At 40.3% G+C, this 19,005-nt stretch overlaps 1 protein-coding gene across 1 annotated transcript in view; it reads left to right on the top strand.

The window, feature by feature from the left end:
• The first annotated feature begins 3,403 nt into the window (after positions 1 to 3,403).
• LOC149286372 (uncharacterized) overlaps positions 3,404 to 19,005 on the top strand; it is a 22,252-nt gene continuing 6,650 nt past the window's right edge. Inside the window, exons 1-2 of the mRNA XM_089494180.1 lie at positions 3,404 to 3,433; positions 7,240 to 7,897. Coding sequence (XP_089350306.1) covers positions 3,404 to 3,433; positions 7,240 to 7,897 — 688 coding nt within the window. The remainder of the gene's footprint in view (positions 3,434 to 7,239; positions 7,898 to 19,005) is intronic.

A 19,005-nucleotide genomic window follows, 5' to 3' on the forward strand; every position in this document is an offset into this window, starting at 1 on the left:
AAACGGTCTCAGACTGGATTATTGCTGCAGTGTGTTTCGGACATAGGTGACCCTTGGCAAGTCACACTCTCTCAGCCTCAGAGGATGGCAATGGCAACCGCTCTCTGAAGAAACCTGCCAAGGAAACCCCATGATAAGGTTGCCTTAGGGTCGCCATAAGTTGGAAACGACTTGAAGACACACATGAACAGAAAAAAGTCTGCATTTATTTCACAGATTGTACATGGGAATGGGAGGCAGTGTGGTCCAGTGCTTTGAGTGTTGGCTTACAACTCTGGAGGCCAGGGTCCAGTGCCCCACTCCACCATGAAACCGGCTGGGTCCATTGGGCAAGAAGTCACACTCCCTCAGCCTCAGGGAAGGCAATGGCAAACCTCCTCTGAACAACCCTTGCCAAGGAAACCCCAGGAGAGGCTCCCCAGAAGTCGGCAATGACTTGGAGCCACTCCACAAAACACTACAAAGCCTCAAGAAAGAGCCAGCGTGGTTTAGTGGCTGGAGCATTGGACTATGACCCTGGAGACCAGTGTTCGAATGCCCTCTTGGCCATGGAAACCCACTGAGTGACCTTAGGCAAGAAGTCACACTCTCTCAGCCTCAGAAGGAGGCATTTGGAAAACCACTTCAGGACAAATCTTGCCAAGAAAAGCCTGCAAAGGGCTTCCCTTAGGGTCGCCATAAGTCAGAAACAACTTGGAGGCACACAACGACAACAAGAGGAGTAACACCACTAACAGGGCTTAATCACACCTCACAAGCCAGCTATGGAGGGAGAAAGAAAGAAAGAAGATGTGGGAGTTGTAGTCCTTGGTTCAGAGAGATTGGAGGGGCCTTACTGCAGGGCAGGACCCCTCCCCTTTCTGGCCATGTGGATGCTGGGAGATCCAATCCGGGAAATATACTTTAAATTCCATTGGCAGCTTGCCTCAAATCCTTTATGAGGCCAGAAACCCCTTTGTTAGGAAGCGAAGTCCGAGTATCTCAAGAGGCTCTATATCTCCCAAGGCCCCCTCCCTCCAGAACCTCCTTCCACTCTTCCTCTCCATCTCTCTCTCTCCCCTGAAGGCCTCAAACTGCCAAGTGCTGAGGCAGAGGTGGCCATTTTATGTTTCGGCAGCCATTTTGTGTTCCAGAGGCCATTTTGTGCTGTTTGTGACTGTGGGGAATAATGTTCCAGAACCTTCTCTGAGCCTCAGTTGAACAGAGGCTTCTCTTTCTCTCCTGAGGCTCCAGAGTCAGAAGGAGGCCAGGCTCCTTGGGCCAAAAGGAAGGAAGTGCGTCCCTTTGTGTGTCTTTTGTGTCTCTTTTCTGAGAGGGTTTTCTTATTACACAGCTCTGCTCCTTCTGGGGAACATGGGTTTTAAAAGGGATCAGAAATGGGGAGGAGAGTTTTAATACAAGTCTTATTCTTCTTATTCTTCACAAACCTTGGTCTTTGGCTTCTAAGAGGAGGCTAGTCCCCCAAACAAGGCCAAAAATGGCTCCTTTGGGAGGTTTTAAAAGCCTCCCCAGTTTCCTTATTAATAGATTTTCAGACAAGAAGGAAGGAGACAGACCAGAATAACTCATATTACCAAGAATGAAACAAACAAACATACAAACAAATAACAACAAAAATAAGGATTAGGCACTAAAACAAATTACTTATTTTTTAAAGGAAAACCATTATTAGGAGGGTAAAAAGAAGAATTGGGTGCTTTCTATCCTTTTAAAACCGACTCACGCTGTATCTACACTGCAGAAATAATCCACTTCGAAACCGCATTAACTCTCCTAGCTCCATCCTATGGAATCCTGGGATTTGTAGTTCATTGTGGCATCAGCTATCTGTCACTGAAGGCTAAGTGGCCCAAAGGTAAAATCCCAGGATTCCATAGCACTGAAAGGTTTAAGTGGTGCCAAAGTACATTATTTCTATAGTGTGGATGCAGCCTTCTTGGGAAAGTGGCTGATGCTGAGTAAAAGCACTGGGGACCTCCGAAGGTTTCAGCAGATTATTTATTTGTTTATTTATTTATTTATGATGCACTCATTTAACAACTAGCTATGGGTACATAACCAGGGCCCTCTCCAATTCCCCATCCCCTGATCCCCCACCACCCTAAGAAGGCATGGAGTATCTGTTTTGTAGGGGAACTGCAGTGAATCTATGCTAGGTCTAGGGGGCTTTGTTTGGTGCAGAGGAAGGAAGGGGATGCCCACCTCTGCATCGGCCCAAAGAAGGCATATGTCACCAGCAGGATCCTGTTCTCTTTGAGTGCTGCAGGGTTTCTTGCCACGCCAATCCTAACCCTGGTCCCTTTTCTCAGGAACTTCATCTCGGCCTCCTTGTATACGGCTTTGGGCCTCTCTTGCTGGAAGTGACCAAGTGTAGGGCCACCAGGACCCCTGCCCACCTGATGGCCAACACAGAGGCCAAGCAGAGGGAGTTGGGCTCCAACAGAATGAGGCTGCCCAGGAACAACAGCTCTTTGGTAAGTTGCCATCCTGACTACGTATTCATTTCATCTGTGTCTGGGCCGGCTCATGAAAGCCAGCTAAGAACATACTGTCCCAGTTTGGCAGAGAGAGTCCTGGTTAATCCTTTGTCACCTCATTTTTTCAGGGGCTTTGAAAATGTCCTATTTCTCTCTCCTCCTCCCACTTTCCCCCTTCTCCTCAGGTCAGTTCAATTGTTGCAAAATGTGTTACAAGTTCAAAATAGTGTGCATCCCATCAACTCAAAAGAGGGGAGAGGGGAGGCGAAAAGGTGGCACGGTCTAGCCCTTGCCAGGAGTCGGATGCACAAGCAAACTACTGTACCCTTCCTCGCTTGTGTGATCTTCATTGGCCATCTTGATCCCCTTCTGGTGTTGCTTGTCCACATGTGTCTTCTTTTCCCCGTCTGAAATGCTGGGGGCTATAGAAGAATATCTCTGGACCTAAATTGAGGGTGGGCCCAGTGACCCTCAAGCCATGAGTACTCCCCAGAACTGTTTTTTAAAAATGAAATTTGCCTCTGAAATTAGGTGAGATATGGCTAAATGATTCATTGGTGACTAAATGTACTATACATGTTGAGATAGTCAGTATCTTAATCAATCAATAATATCTCAGACATGGCCTAAATTATATTCTTTATTATATTGTATATTATACTGAAAGGATTCAAGACAAACTGGATCTCAAATGCTGTAGCTTTTTGCTTGCTTACAGAATTTAAAGTTTATTTCCTGGACTGAATTCTGAAGTATTGAAATAATATTTGCAATGCACCATGTGTTTTCCTCCGCTTTTGTTTAGTCACTCTCTGGATGAGGGCTATTTTCTGTTGCAGGTGACCTTTGCGGATGTGGCAATATATTTCACCAAGGAGGAATGGAAACTATTGACAAAGAAGCAGAAACTTATGTACAGTTCCGTTATGATTGAAAATTATGAGAATGTGGCCTTTGTGGGTAAGGAACCTGAATCCATTGCCCTTCCTGTGAAGACTGAGGGCCCTTTCATAATCTACTGTCAGAGCGCTATGATTCCCCTTTAGAATGATAGAATCAAAGAGTTGAAATAGACCACAAGGACCATCCGGTTCAATCTTCTGCCATGCAGGAACAGACATTCAAAACACCCCCGAGAGATGGCCATCCAGCCTCTGTTTAAAGACCTCCAAAGAAAGAGACTCCACCAAACTCTGAGGGAGTATATTCCACTGTTGAAGAGCTCTTACTATCAGGAAGTTCCTCCTAAAGTTTAAGTGGAATCTCTTGTCCCTGTGACTTGCATCCATTGTTCCATTTCTTTTTCTCTGGAGTAGCAGAAAGCAAGCTTGCTCCATCCTGAATATGACATCTCTTCAAATATTTGAACAGGGCTGTCATATCCACTCTTAACCTTCTCTTCTCCAAGCTAAACATATCCAGCTCCCTAAGTTATTCCTCAGAGAGCATGGTTTCCAGATTGTTCAACATTTTGGTTTCTTTCTTCTGGACATGCTCCAGCTTCTAAACATCTGTTTGAATTGTGGTGCCCAGAACTGGACACAGGATTATTGCAAGTGAGCCCTGACCAAAACAGAATAGAGTGACACTATTACTTTCCTTGATCTTGACACTATACTCCTATTGATACAGCCTAGGATCACATTGGCCTTTTTAGCTGCTGCGTCACACTGTTGACACATGTTCAACTTGTGCTCTACTACCATTCCTAGTTCCCTTTCATATGTAATTTAACTGTCATAACAACTTCCTGTGGAATCTTGGAATTTCTAGTTTTAGTGAGGCACTATTGTTCTCCACTTTGTAAGGATTCTAAATATCCAATCCTAAACTGCCAATTCTGGAATTTTGTGGGAAGGAGCCATGGAGATTAATGCTTTTTGCCTCCAAATGATCCTTATGCCATTCCTGATCAAGTTTCCTGGCTTTTGTAGCCCCTCTTCCAGCCTTTTTTGGCTCTGAAGAGGCTGTTTTAATGCTCATCCCGGGCACGTGACCCTCACTAATATCAAAAACCAGGTCCCAGACTCCTTCTTCTGCCTTTCCTAATGTATTAGTTGTATATTGATTGCCCTGCCTTTCTCAAGAAATGAACCTCAAAGTGTCCCTTTTATGCATCACACTCTGTGGATGTGTGTCTGTGATAGAGCGATGGAGGCAATGTGAAAAACAGAAAGGCAGGAAAGAGATGCTGAGGGTTAAATGGTAAAGCAGTGCAGATGGGCAAGAGGGAAGGTTGGAGATCGGAGGGAGAAAGGGAAGGGGATCAAGCCTCTGGGAGCCAGGAGGGGAAGGCAGGAGCAAAGCCAGGATCGCCTGGCTCTCTGCGGAGAGGAAGGGACCTCTGGGAAGGGCCAGAAGAGGGGCCTTGGGGATTGGGAGGCAGCCACCAACCATTCAGATAATAATAATAGGTTTTATTTGTATTTACCTGTAAAATAGCCACAAAACAACAATAGCATCTTTTTACACACAGTAAAAAAACAAGTTGCTTAAAACTCAATTCGGGACAAATAAAAACATTGTATAAAATGCACAATTGCGATCAGAAGTGGGATTTCTCCTTAAGTTTTTTGCAAGAGGTCGGGTGGGTAAGCCTGCCGGAAGGGATCCGTCTTAAGTGCTTTCTTGAAAGCATCCAAGGTGGTGATAAGACAGATCTCCTCTGGCAAGTTGTTCCATAACTTGGGGGCAATGGCTCTGTACGCTGTGTGGGAAGTTGTTCTTAGCCTGACCTTTGGGTAATCTAATAAAGTCTTCCCAGATGTTCTGAGAGTGTGGGGCATATTGTGTAGGGAGAGGCCTTCCCTCAAGAAGCTCGGGCTCAAGCCATGTAGGGCTTTAAAGGTAATAAGCAACGCTTGGTATTGCACCTGGAAGCTAATTGGCAGCCAATAAAGAGATTTTAGAACTGGTGTTATATGGTCTGACTTAGATGTTCTGGTGACCAATTTGGTGCAGCATTTTGAACTAATTGAAGCTTCCGAACTTGGGACAAAGGTAGCCCCTTGTAGAGCACTGAACTTAAGAACTGAACTTGAAATCAGGCCCTTGTTTTCATACATATTAAGGGTTCCATTTAGCAATTATAAGCAATGTCTATGAAGAGAGGAAAGAGTAACACAAAAACTCCTTTTTCTCTAATGTTTCTTTTCCATCCTAAGCTTGCTTAGCTCCGTGGTTGATTCCAGAGGCCCTTTGTCACTCGAAATGCTGGAGTCTGGGGAGGACACTCCCAAGAGCTATGCTTTTAGGGGAATTTCATACTTAGCCCAAAGGAGAGATTGGGGCAACAGTGACATCGGGATTCATCCCAACTATACCAGCCCCAGAAGCACACAGAACTCCAGAGGCATTTCAAATAGTTTTTTGTGTTTTATTTAGGGGAAAAGCAAAATATACGCATACACAGACATATACACATATAGGTGTTTACACACACACACACACACAAGAACTGAGTAACAAAGGTGGGAGTGGCGAATACTTTGAGGCTTTGCAAATGGTAATACATTACCTAGATGGATCTTGATTCCAATTGCTGAGGGTCCAGAAAGGGGAGAGAAGTCAGTAAGTCCTGTGGCAAGTGGGGCTGGCGAGTGTAGTGAGATGTACACCAATGGACTGTCTGTCTGCAACTGGACTGAAACTAAAGAACAGCCGGTTGGGGCTGATATTTATACTGAAGTTGTTGCTTGGGGGCAGAAACCGAGCATTCAAAAAAGTTTAAATTGCTTTAGGATGTTTCCTGGGTGGGGAAAGAATTGTCTGAAACTGAAATAAATGCAATGGGTGCTTGGTGGAAATACTTCAGCCAAACAGGATTGTCACACCGGCTCTTAGGTCCTTCTTGGATCTGAATTCTGATCCGATTCACAAGCCAGTGTATAGCACAGTCTGAAGGCGACACTCCCAGAGCTCAACAATAACATAGCAGAGTACAGAAGCAAATCTCCAGATATAGGCATTGGCAATGCATTAACCACTTTCCACACTTAAAAATAACTCACAGACACAGTTGATTTCCTCCAAGTCCTTGGAGATTCTTTAGCTTGAGTTGCAATAGAAAACAAAGATGTACCAGCTCTCCTCTCTGACTTTCATTAACTTCACAATCTCTTGTACACACAACTCCAACCCACATCAGTCCACATGTGAGCTGTATACTGTATTGGTTGTGAGTCATCTCCTAGTGCCACACAGCATGAAGCATCCTCTGCAGTTAGCTTGCATCATGCCATGTGCTCTGACTCAAGACTCTATGGCAGTCTCACAGGAAATGATGCCACTTTTCAATTGAAATAGTTTTATATACATTTAATGGAATATTTTATAACTGCCTGACTATCTCCTTCCACTGATTTCCTCATGGCAGTTCCCCTTCAATCACTTCTTTAGTAGCTCCTATGAGTAAGAATACAGTCATTATATGGATTTGGGGGCATCTAGAACAGGGTCATGCTCAGGTCACTCACACCAACTTTGTTAATTTAATCTCAAATAGGGAGGGGTGAACGTGGGGCTAAATCTTGGGGTAACACATTCCTCTCCTAACACTGATATTCAGTTTTGCCTGTCATTGTCCTCCTTTACAGAAGAATTTGTCAGTCACAAGAAAGTCCACACAAGAAAGAAGCCACATAAATGCCAGCACTGTGGGAAATATTTTGCTTACATGTCAGTCCTAGTCATGCATCTGAGAGTCCACACAGGAGAGAAGCCTTACAAATGCCAGCGTTGTGGAAAATGTTTTTCTTGGAAGTCAGAACTAGTGAGACATCAGAGAGTCCACACAGGAGAGAAGCCTTACAAATGCCAGCGTTGTGGGAAATGTTTTTCTTGGAAGTCAGAACTAGTGACACATCAGAGAGTCCACACAGGAGAGAAGCCTTACAAATGCCAGCGTTGTGGGAAATGTTTTTCTTCAAAGTCAAACCTATTGGCACATCAGAGAGTCCACACAGGAGAGAAGCCATACAAATGCCAGCGTTGTGAGAAATGTTTTTCTTCGAAGTCGCACCTAGTGACACATCAGAGAGTCCACACAGGAGAGAAGCCTTACAAATGCCAGCGTTGTGGGAAATGTTTTTCTTCAAAATCATACCTATTGGCACATCAGAGAGTCCACACAGGAGAGAAGCCACACAAATGCCAGCGTTGTGGGAGATGTTTTTCTTCAAAGTCAGAACTAGTGAGACATCAGAGAGTCCACACAGGAGAGAAGCCACACAAATGCCAGCATTGTGGGAAATGTTTTTCTTCAAAGTCAAACCTATTGGCACATCAGAGAGTCCACACAGGAGAGATGCCTTACAAATGCCAGCGTTGCGGGAAATGTTTTTCTTCAAAGTCAAACCTATTGGCACATCAGAGAGTCCACACAGGAGAGAAGCCTTACAAATGCCAGCGTTGTGGGAAATGTGTTTCTTCAAAGTCATACCTATTGGCACATCAGAGAGTCCACACAGGAGAGAAGCCATACAAATGCCAGGATTGTGGGAAATGTGTTTCTTCAAAGTCATACCTATTGGCACATCAGAGAGTCCACACAGGAGAGAACCCAAACAAATGCCTGCATTGTGGGAAATGTTCTTCTTCAAAGTCAGACCTAGTGAGACATCAGAGAGTCCACACAGGAAAGAAGCCACACAAATCCCAGAAATGAACTGACATTATATTTGTCAATAAGCAATACTAAAGAATATATTTTAAATCCTGTGGTGATAAAAAAGGCCCTTGTAATTTCGTGTGTTAGGTTTGTGTGTCCATATGTCTCTTTATGTTTTTCAATTATATTTTGTGGAGTTGAGGTTTTAATTTCCATTAGTATAGATTATTGCTTTAGTTTATAAATTTGAGTGGGGATCATGGTGGTGGAATAGGTTAGTTAAACAGAGGGGTGGGATTGGCTATAGCTGGTTAGAATAGTTATGGGAATGATAGCATTTGGAATTTGTTCGATGTTGGCTGAAGAAAGTTGGGGACAGGTATTAACAGAAAGGGCTAGTTTGTGGGAATGCAAAGGGGGCCTTGTTATCTGTGGGACATAGACTGTGGGAATTGGAGGGGGGCTAGGTTTGGAAGAGGGTGATGTTTTAGGTTTTGGGGTTTTAATGTTTGGTTTGGGGAGGGCAGCTCTGACTTAAACACTGAATTTCTGATTATGTGTTTGCAATAAAGTTTTTGTTGTTTCAACACACTGGACTCATTGGTGTACAGAAATTCTGCATTTGCACAAAATGTACCCTTTCTTCTCTCCTCAGCCCTCAGCTCCATTCCCAGACATAAAAACAGAAGCAAACACACACATACTCAGAGAGACAGAGATATATGTACAAAGGAGAGCCTTCCCAGTCTTTCCCTCCTGAGTCCAGCTCTGCAGCTTGGGCTCCATTCCGGAAGGAAGGAAAAAAGGCCATAGTCCTTCCCTTCTTCCAAAGGCCGCCAGCGGAATAAGCAGCAGCAGCAGCAAAGGCCTTACGATCCCTGTGCATGCTGAGAAGGGGTCTTTGGGGCATCTGCGCATGCAGACTCTCAGCCCCTGAAGCTGCTCTAAGTGTGGGAAGTGGGGAGAGCCCTCATTCATTTGGGGGAATCTCATGGTTCTGGGATCACGCTGAAAGGGCCTTGGACCCCCTTGAAGCGATGTATGTTAAAAGAGGAGAAGGAAGGAATAAAGGAATGAAAGTGCCAAGGGAAGAGAAGCATAAAGGGACTGCTGAAGTCGGGGGGGGGGGGGGGTTGTTGGATCTGGGACCTGTTTCAGGCACCTTCCTCCCGGAACCCATTATTAGAGCCTTCCATAGCTCACTATGATACTTTAAATGGCTGTTTCACAGATAATATCTCTCAGATAAGAGCCAAATTGGACATCAGCATTATTGCAGAGGCTATAAGTGAGGTGTCCATGAGTAAGATCATACTGGATCAATTTGAATCTGAGTACTGAGGATGTGGACAAGCTCCTTGGAAGTGTGAAGAGGAGAACTCGCCCTCCCGACCCTTGCCCTTTTTGTATCACCTGAGATATATCATAGATGCATCTCTTAGTTAGGGCTATTTTCCATCATGCTTAAAAGAAGCGGTGCTACGGCCCTTTATGGAAAAGCCCTTCTTAGATCCCATGGAGATGAACAATTACAGACCGGTCTCCCATCTTCCATTTCTAACCAACATAATTTTGAGGGCAGTTGCTCTTCATCTCCAAGCGGTCTTTTTCAAACTGGCCTCAGGATGGGATACGGAGTCGAAACTGTTATGGTTGCCTTAGTAAATGATCTTTGCTTCAAGGTGGGATGTAACTTACCAAACTTTAAGGTGTATTATTATGCAACTTGTCTCAAATGGTTAGAAGAATGGTTCAAATTAGAAAACAAGAATTTATTGAATACAGAAAAAGCTAACCTGAATATTGGTATACATGCATATATGTGGTATACAAAACCAAAAGATAATGATACTTTTAACCATCATGTTATAAGAAGATCATTGCTTAAAGTATGGTATAAAATGAGACATCAATTTTGGGTGTAATTGCAAGAAGCCTATTACAATAGAACAAAGGACAAAGATACTCCATGGCTAAGATACGGAGATTTAATAAACAAACACCAGAAGGAAAATACAATATGAAATCTATGGAAGAAGTTAATGAAAGAGGAAACATGAAGGACTGTTTTTTATAGAACCAATTAAACAATCGTTTTAAGGCAGACAATAAAGCTCCTGGGTTAACGATGGATAACAATGAAATAGATAAAATTATGATGGACAAAAAAGGTAAACACATATCCAAATATTATAAACTATTAAAAGAAAGAAATCTAGAAGATGAAATTATTAAACACAGCATGATAAGATGGGCACGTGATATAAATAAAACTATAATTATAGAGGAATGGGGAAAATCATGGAAAGGAACAAATAAATTCACTCTGTGCCAAAACTATAAAGAAAATGATATCAAAATGTTATAGAGGTGGTATCTAACCCCCCAAAATCCACCAGATACACAAAACTGGCAATACTAAGTGCTGGAAATGCAGGAAGCCCAAGGGAAGCTTCTTTCATATTGGTGGACATGCATTAAAGCTAAAGGATTCTGGCAAAGGATTCATGGAACCATCCAAAACATACTTGATATGAATATCCCCTTTGAACCAAGTGTATTTTTACTAAACATGACACACAACATAAAGTCAGTAAAATACAATAGAATTGTTTTATATATGGTCTCATCTGCAAGGATCTTATTTGCTCAAGTTTGGAAATCTACAATTAATCCTTCTATCGAAGATTGGTTGATTAAGAAATATGAAGCTAGAAATATGAATATAGTATCTGCCTTACTAAGAGGGAAACCAAAAGAAGATTTAGAAATGGAATAGAGTTGTCTTAAAACGTTTGAAGAAAAGGGCGATAAAATTCCGTTAAATTAATAGTTAATATTTGGTCGATATTTGGTCATTTAAATACTATCATGGGAATATCTCAGTGTAATAAAAAATTTTGAACATAAAAAAAGGAAGACCCACATCATTGTTGTGGGGAGGGCCACACACCAAGTTATTATAGCCACATTCTGTGCTGCTCCTGGCCTTGCTGCAGTTGAGCCATTGACAGTTCGAGCGTGGCGACACGCTCCAACGCTGCAATGGTCAAAGGAAGTGTTTAGGGTGGCTTTGCTTGTTGTTTCTTGCTTCCTTCACCCTTAAATGTAGGGACCATTCAGACTACATTTTACCCCAGTTCCCAAACCGGTTTACACTTGCGCCGATTTTAACACAACTCGATTAGGCGCTTGCACAAGAGATCCAGGACAAATCCCCCTTAGTGTGGTTTTCTGAAAGCGGACTATTGACCCTTTCTTTTTGGAAACAACTGGCTCTTCCCTGCTGCCGGCAAATATGAACTCAACCCGAGTCATGATCAGGTCAAGTTCAGGGGGTAGATTGCCCCGATTGAGGTAAAGGGTAATAGGAACTTGTTTCCGGGGAGATTCGATATGGGGGCACCTGGATCTGCCCAGTTCTGTCCAGGGCAAATGAGGGAGTGGGAATGGGGCCTTTGTGAAGGTGGGGGGACTGGCCTTCCTGGTGCTGGGCCTCCGGGTGAGCGATGCATTGGGCAAGGAGTCCCTCTCCTCATCGCCTGCAGCCTCTGGTTCCGCTGGAGGCAGGGCCTCTTCTCCAGCATCACCTGGAACACGGAACCAGAACAATGGACAACAACAAATGCATGTGGCATGTGTGTTTGTGCATATACATCCGTACATCTGTGTGTGTATATATATTTATATATATGTGTGTGTGTGTGTGTGTGTGTGTAGGCATCTCTATCTAAGTGCACTCAGACTTATACCTTTATGAGCCTATATATATATATATATATATATATGGAATGTTTCAAGTCTATAGATCTTGCATACAACACCCATAGATACATCTATACATACCCATAGATATCTGTTGGGACGTGTGCATGTGTACATACATGTATTTAAATATATATATATATATATATATGGAGAGAGAGAGAGAGTTTATATATATATATATATATATATATATATATATATAGAGAGAGAGAGAGAGAGAGAGAGAGAGAGAGAGGGATGGCAATGTCTTTAAGGAAATACGCAACATCACAATTACCTCAATCCAGTGCCCAAAATAGAAGACCATCTTTAGAATATAATACTAAACAGACAGATATTCTAAAGGTGGTCTCCTATTTTGGGCACTGGATTGAGGTAATTGTGATGTTGCGTATTTCCTTAAAGACATTGCCATTTTCGTTATCCTATAGAAATATTTTCTTTGTCAGTGGTTCTTGCTTTTCTTTATTATATTTTCCCCTTATTATATCAGATTAAAACAGTCTGTAATCCTAGAGGAAATCAAAAAACTAAATCAAGAAATGCAAGATATGCGGCAAGAAATGAGGAAAATGAAGACAGATTTGAAACGTGAATTTAAAACAGAAATTAAGAGCTTGAAACAAACGGTCGAAAAGGTGGCAAAAGATCTAAAAGAAACAGATACGAAAGTTGAAACTTTGGAAGTTAAAACTAAGGAACTGGAAGATAAGACATTACAACTTTCACTAGAGCAAGAAAGAGAACGCAATCAAAGAGCTATTGCAGATCTAAAGACCAGGGAACGATGTCTTAAAATTAGAGGACTCAAGGAATTACAAATCGAAGACCTTTATAAATATCTTTTACCTATTTTGGCTGATTTCACAGAAATATCGTGTTCAGAGCTTATAAAAGAAGTGGACAAAATCTTTAGAATCAACTCTAGAACAGCAAGAGAAAGAAATCTATCAAGGGATATTTCAATTTATTTTATCAGAACCAGAACTAAAGAGCTAATTTTGTAGAAAAGTTATCAGAAAAGACTAATTGTGGATAAAGAGGAGCTAATGATTTTGAAGGACATTCCCTTGAGAATTCTGAGGAGGAGAGCAGATTATAAACTTTTGACATCATCCCTTAAAAGACAGAATATTCCATACAGGTGGGAAATACCAGAGGGAGTTTCTTTTACCTACAAGAAAAAGAGGTTGAGGATCAACACACAAAGCAAAGCGAAAGATTTCCTGAGAACACTAAAGAAGAACCAATTACCAGAGGAGACAAGTAATTCTAATCAACACTTGGACCATTTAGGAGAAGAAGAAAATCAAAGTGACCAGGGGGACGAAGGAAGTGAGGAAGAGAAAGAAGAAGGAGAAACAGCTAACGAGTTATAAGATAAGTGTTTTTTTCTTCTCTCCTTCTTTCCTCCTTGCTTAGTTTTTACAAGAGAAAACAGAGATGAAATTTAAGATAATTCCTTGGAACATTAAGGGATTAAATACTTCTATTAAGAGGGAAAAAACTTTCCATCTCTTGAAAAAGGAGAACTGGGATATAATATGTCTCCAGGAATCTCATATAAAAAAATCAGAGATAAATCTATTGGAAAACAAAAGACTAGGAAAAGAATTGATTTTGGCAAATGAAAACAAAAAGAAGGGTGTGGTAATATATGTTAAATCAAATATACCATCTAGAGAGATTCTAAAGGATAATGAAGGGAACTACATTGGAGTAGAAGTAAAAGTCGAAAATCGAAAAATATTGATATTAGGTGTGTATGGACCATTGAACAAAAAAGACAACTTTTACCAAAATTTAATGAATGGCGTTCTGGACTCAAATTATAACGATATTATTATGATGGGAGATTGGAATGGGGTGCTAAACCCAACCTTGGATAGAAATTCGGGTAAAATAATTTTAAAAAATCAAGGAAAACTACCAACTGCTTTTAAGAACATGATTGATAATTTGGGCCTAATTGATGTATGGAGATATAAATATGATCGAAAAGAAGATTTTACGTTCTTTTCCCATAGACATAAATCACTTTCAAGGATAGACATGTTTTTTATCTCTAAAAATTGGGCTAAAAATATAGTTAATATGAAAACACTGGTAAAATCTATTTTGGATCATAATCTCATTGATTGATAATAAAGGAAGGGAAATTAAAACATTGGCTTTTCCAGACGATTTGGCGCTTTTCCTGGAAAACCCCTTAGTAAGTATTAAAGAAGTTCAAAGTGAATTAAAAGAATTTGAAAAAATATCAGGGTTGAAAATAAATGAAAGTAAAACAAATATGCTAATTAAAAATTTAAATAAATCTGAAGAAAACGAACTAATAAAAATATCAGGATATAAAATAACTAAAAAAGTAAGATATCTAGGAATCGATATTACAACAAATAATGCTGACCTATTTAAGAATAATTATAGTAAATTATGGAGTTAGATTAAAAGGGATTTAGAAAATTGGAAACCTTTAAAACTATCTCTGTTAGGAAGAATAGCTTGTATTAAGATGAATATTTTACCGAAAATATTATTTTTATATCAAACAATTCCAATTATATTAAAAGATAAATCAATTCATATCTGGCAGAAAGAATTAACAAAATTCATTTGGATGGGGAAGAAACCCAGGGTACGAATGAAGACGCTACAAATGCCAGAGAAAGGGGTGGATTAGACGTCCCAGATTTAAAAATTTATTATCAAGCAACATGTCTAGTTTGGGTTAAAGACTGGTGGGAATTAAAAGATAAAAAGCTTTTGAAATTGGAAGGTGAGAGCATAGCTTTTAGATGGCATGCGCACTTGTATTATAATAAAGAAAAAGTTGATAAACAATTCAATAATCATTGTATAAGGAAACCTCTCATTTGGATCTGGAAAAGAGATAGGAAAAAATAGGTGAAGAAATTACACTTGAAACTTCCCCTCAAGAAGCGTTCCTCTGGAGAGAAAAAGGACTGACAAAAAATTAGATACAAGGATTTACTAGTTAAAGAAAAAAATGATTTTAGATTTAAAACTGAAGAAGAATTAATAAATCAAAACTATAAAATACATTGGTGCCTAAGATGGCAATTAAGAGAAAGATTTAAAACGGACCAAAGAGAAAAATCAATAGCGAAGGAAGAGATGTATTTAGAGAGATTATTGAATTTAAGTAATAAAGGATTACTATCAAAACTATATAAATATCTGTTAAAAATTGATTTGGAAAAAGAAAGCATTAAAAATAACATGATAATTTGGGCCCAGAATGTTGGACATAATATTGAGTTGCAACAAGGAGAATATACTTGGAATAAAAGGTTAAAATATACACGATGCCAAAATATAAAGGAAAATTACTACAAGATGTTTTATAGGTGGTATAAGACCCCGGATAAATTGGCTAAAATATATGGTGTAAGGAATGAATGCTGGAAATGCTTAAAAGAAAAAGGAACTTTCTTCCATAGCTGGTGGTCATGCGTAAAAGTTAAAAAATATTGGCAAGAAATACATAAGATAATTTGCAATATATTGGAAATAAAAATGGAATTCAAGCCAGAAATTTACCTGTTAAATATAATAGATGACAATTTGGGGTGGGGGGGGGGGAACATGGTAGAATAGTTTTTCTTTTAATCACTGCAGCAAGATTAACATTAGCCCATAAGTGGAAGGAGGAAATAATTCCAGATATAAATGATTGGATTGAAAAGATTTATGAATTGGCAGAAATGGACAAACTGACACGACTATTGAAGGACGAAAATCTAGAAGATGTTTACAGAGACTGGGAGAACGTGTTAATATATATACAACAAGGAAGAAACGACTTACTTACAGAAGGGTTTAAAGATTAAGATCTATGAATGAATTATATAAATATTGAATGTTTACTTTAATATATCTATCTCCATATATAGTTATATGAGTATTGTAACAATTTCTATAACCTTACATAAACAAATAAATGAATAAATATTAGAGTAGATAGCCAAAGAAATTTTACAAAGTTTGGGGTTTTTTGAGAAATATCTAATATAGTTAAGATGTCGCTAACGAACTAGTTTATATTACAATTTATATAATAAGGATAACAGGAAATAACAAGCTTTATTCTCATGCATAGGATAGGAAGAATTGTTTTAGTCTAAATGTTTAGTTGTCTTGGTTGGATGTTAATGTTTGAGGTTAGCTTTAGATAAATGTTTTTTTCTTTATTGTTTTCGTTAACCGTTAGTGTCAAATGTGTTAGTGTTAAATGTGTTTGTTTAGTCCAATTGATAGTGTGTTTGATTTGTTTATCCCGTAATAACACAAATAGAAATGTTATATAGGATATGGAGATTCGTCATTATATGTAGTTAAAATCAAACCTATTATTATGACTATGATGATTATTATTATTTTACATGTGTTTAGTGTTGCATTGTTATGTATTAATATGTGAACTCTCAATAAAAGACTTATTAAAAAAAAGGACAGGTTCCTCTGCCCCATTTTTGTCAAAGGATGGAAATTCCCCTGCAATGGCTCCAGGCAAAGAGACGGCGCTGTTGCCCGATGCTCTAGCTTTCCTTAAGCCACGCATCTTGTCTCTCCGCTTATGGTACGCCGCTTCTGGCTTCGTTTGAGAGGCGTTTCTGAGCGTCCTGGAGACTAGGAGTGGTTTGGATGCAGTTTAGAAGCGGTTTAGTCGTCCTTAGGCAGAAACCCATGAAGTATTTGTGTAATAACTGGGATCCAGTCAATGGAGGTCTTCTTCAGGCAGTAAAAGGAGGTTTATGCAAATGCAGAATGACATCACTGCTACAGAAGGCTCACTTGACCAATCAGAGAGCAAGATGAAGGTCCTTCTGGAAGCTTCCGTGAGAAGGAGATATAAGGCCTGAGAGACCAAGAGACAGTTGGGGGAATTGTGTCGGCTGGAGATCGAGAGAGAGAGTTAAAGAGCGGATCTTGGAAGTTAGTCTCAGAATTGAACACTTAGGTTTATTTATTTCTTTAATAGCTTGTATGAATTGAATATTATATATTTACAAATATTGTACCTCAAAGACTCTTAATATCTTGTATGACTTATATTTTAGTTATATTTTGTAATTTATAATAAACATCTCCTTGGAGTATCTACTACTCGACTCTCCTTTTACACATGTCTTGGCTCGGTTGATGCTTGGGAAGATCAGTAAAGAAGGAGAAATAAGGTTCCTTAATTGGTCCCAGTGTAGGTTAAGGGAAACCCTTTTATAATTCACTGGATGATGGCAGCGTGATTTAAGGAATTTAAGGGTCTGCTGGGCTAAGAGCCATAATGTCTAAATGTCTGATTAACAATTTGTAATCCACTCTGGTAGCCTTTTGGCTGAAGAGAGGGGTATAAAACTATTATTATTATTATTATTATTATTATTATTATTATTACAGGGCCGCGGTTTGGCTGCTTGGACCACCGGAGATCATCACAGAGAGTCAGTTGGAAAAGCCCATCTCACTCCAGAAAATAAAGGTACTTGAGGAGTTTGCACTCTACGTCTTTCTGTAATAATAGCTACAAAACTGATAATAGCATTTGGGACATTTAGTATTTTAAAAACAAATGTGGCAGATTTAAATGCTGCTTTAAAACCTCTTTCCATCTGCCAGCTTTGTGCTGGTTTTGGGGGGAAATGAGAAAGTGTTGGGAGGGAGGGACTGCCAACAGAATTAGGAGATGCATTGCAGGCTATGGACAGTTTGCAGCCAAGTAAGGTCCAAAACACATGGCAGCAATAGTCCATTTTGAGAGCGCTTTAACTGCCCTGGCCCAGTGCTAGGGAATCCTGGGAATTGGAGTTTATTGTGGCACCAGAGCCCTCTGACAGAGAAGGCTCAATGTCTCACAAAACTACATCTCCCACAATACCCTAGCACTGAGCCAGGGCAGTTAAAGCAATCTCAGATTGGATTATTGCTGCAGTGTGTTTTGGACTTAGGTGACCCTTGGCAAGTCACACTCTCTCAGCCTCAGAGGATGGCAATGGCATCCCCTCGCTGAATAAACCTGCCAAGGAAACCCCATGATAAGTTTGCCTTAGGATTGCCATAAATTGAATTAGACTTGAAGACACACATGAAGAACAGAAAAAAGTCTGCTATTATTTCTCAGGTTGTACATGGGAACGGGGGGCAGTGTGGTGCAATGGTTTGAGTGTTGGGTTACAACTCTGGAGTCCAGGCTCCAGTGCCCCACTCCTCCATGAAACCAGCTGGGTCCCTTGGGCAAGAAGTCACACTCTCTCAGCCTCAGAGGAAGGCAATGGCAAACCTCCTCTGAACAACTCTTGCCAAGAAAACCCCAGGGAAGGCTCCCCAGAAGTCGGCAATGACTTAGAGCCACTCCACAAAAAACTACAAAGCCTCAAGAAAGAGCCAGCGGTGGTTTAGTGGCTGGAGCATTGGACTATGACCCTAGAGCCCAGGGTCCGAATGCCCTCTTGGCCACAGAAATCCACTGAGTGACCTTAGGCAAGAAGTCACACTCTCTCAGCCTCAGAGGGAGGCACTTGCAAAACCACTTCTGGACAAATCTTGCCAAGAAAAGCTTTCAATGGACTTCCCTTAGGGTCACCATAAGTCAGAAACAACTTAGAAGCACACAACGACAACAAGAGCAGTAACAGCACTAACACAAGGCAGCTTGGGAGAAAAGAAGGAAGGAAGGAAGAAGGAAAGTAACAAAGAAAGAAAGAAAGAAAGAAAGAAGACTTGGGAGTTGTAGTCCTCGGTTGAGAGGGATTGGAGGGGCTTTACTGCAGGGCAGGACCAGTGTTGGTAAGAAGCCTTGAACTTATTTCCCGGCATGTTTTACCAAAATCCATGGAATCCACCCCATATTACACGGAATATTCAGTCAAAATCCCTTGAAAGTTCCCGTAATGTTAATAATAATAATAATAATAATAATAATAATAGGATTTATTTATATTTTTACTAATATGGTGGACCTTTAGCAAATAAATGTAAACCTAATTGAATAAAAATAATTGTAACTTATTTCAACTCTCAAAATTACCATTGGACCAAACAAAGAATCTTTCAGTCCTTCTAATACCTTTAAGATACTTATTTGGACATGAAGTGGGGCCAGGAAGATTTATGCAAAATAGAAACGTGTTC

Source organism: Sceloporus occidentalis, unplaced genomic scaffold (genome assembly GCF_023333645.1).
Source record: "Sceloporus occidentalis isolate IW3139 unplaced genomic scaffold, rSceOcc1.0.p SCAF_69, whole genome shotgun sequence".
Lineage (NCBI taxonomy): Eukaryota > Metazoa > Chordata > Lepidosauria > Squamata > Phrynosomatidae > Sceloporus > Sceloporus occidentalis.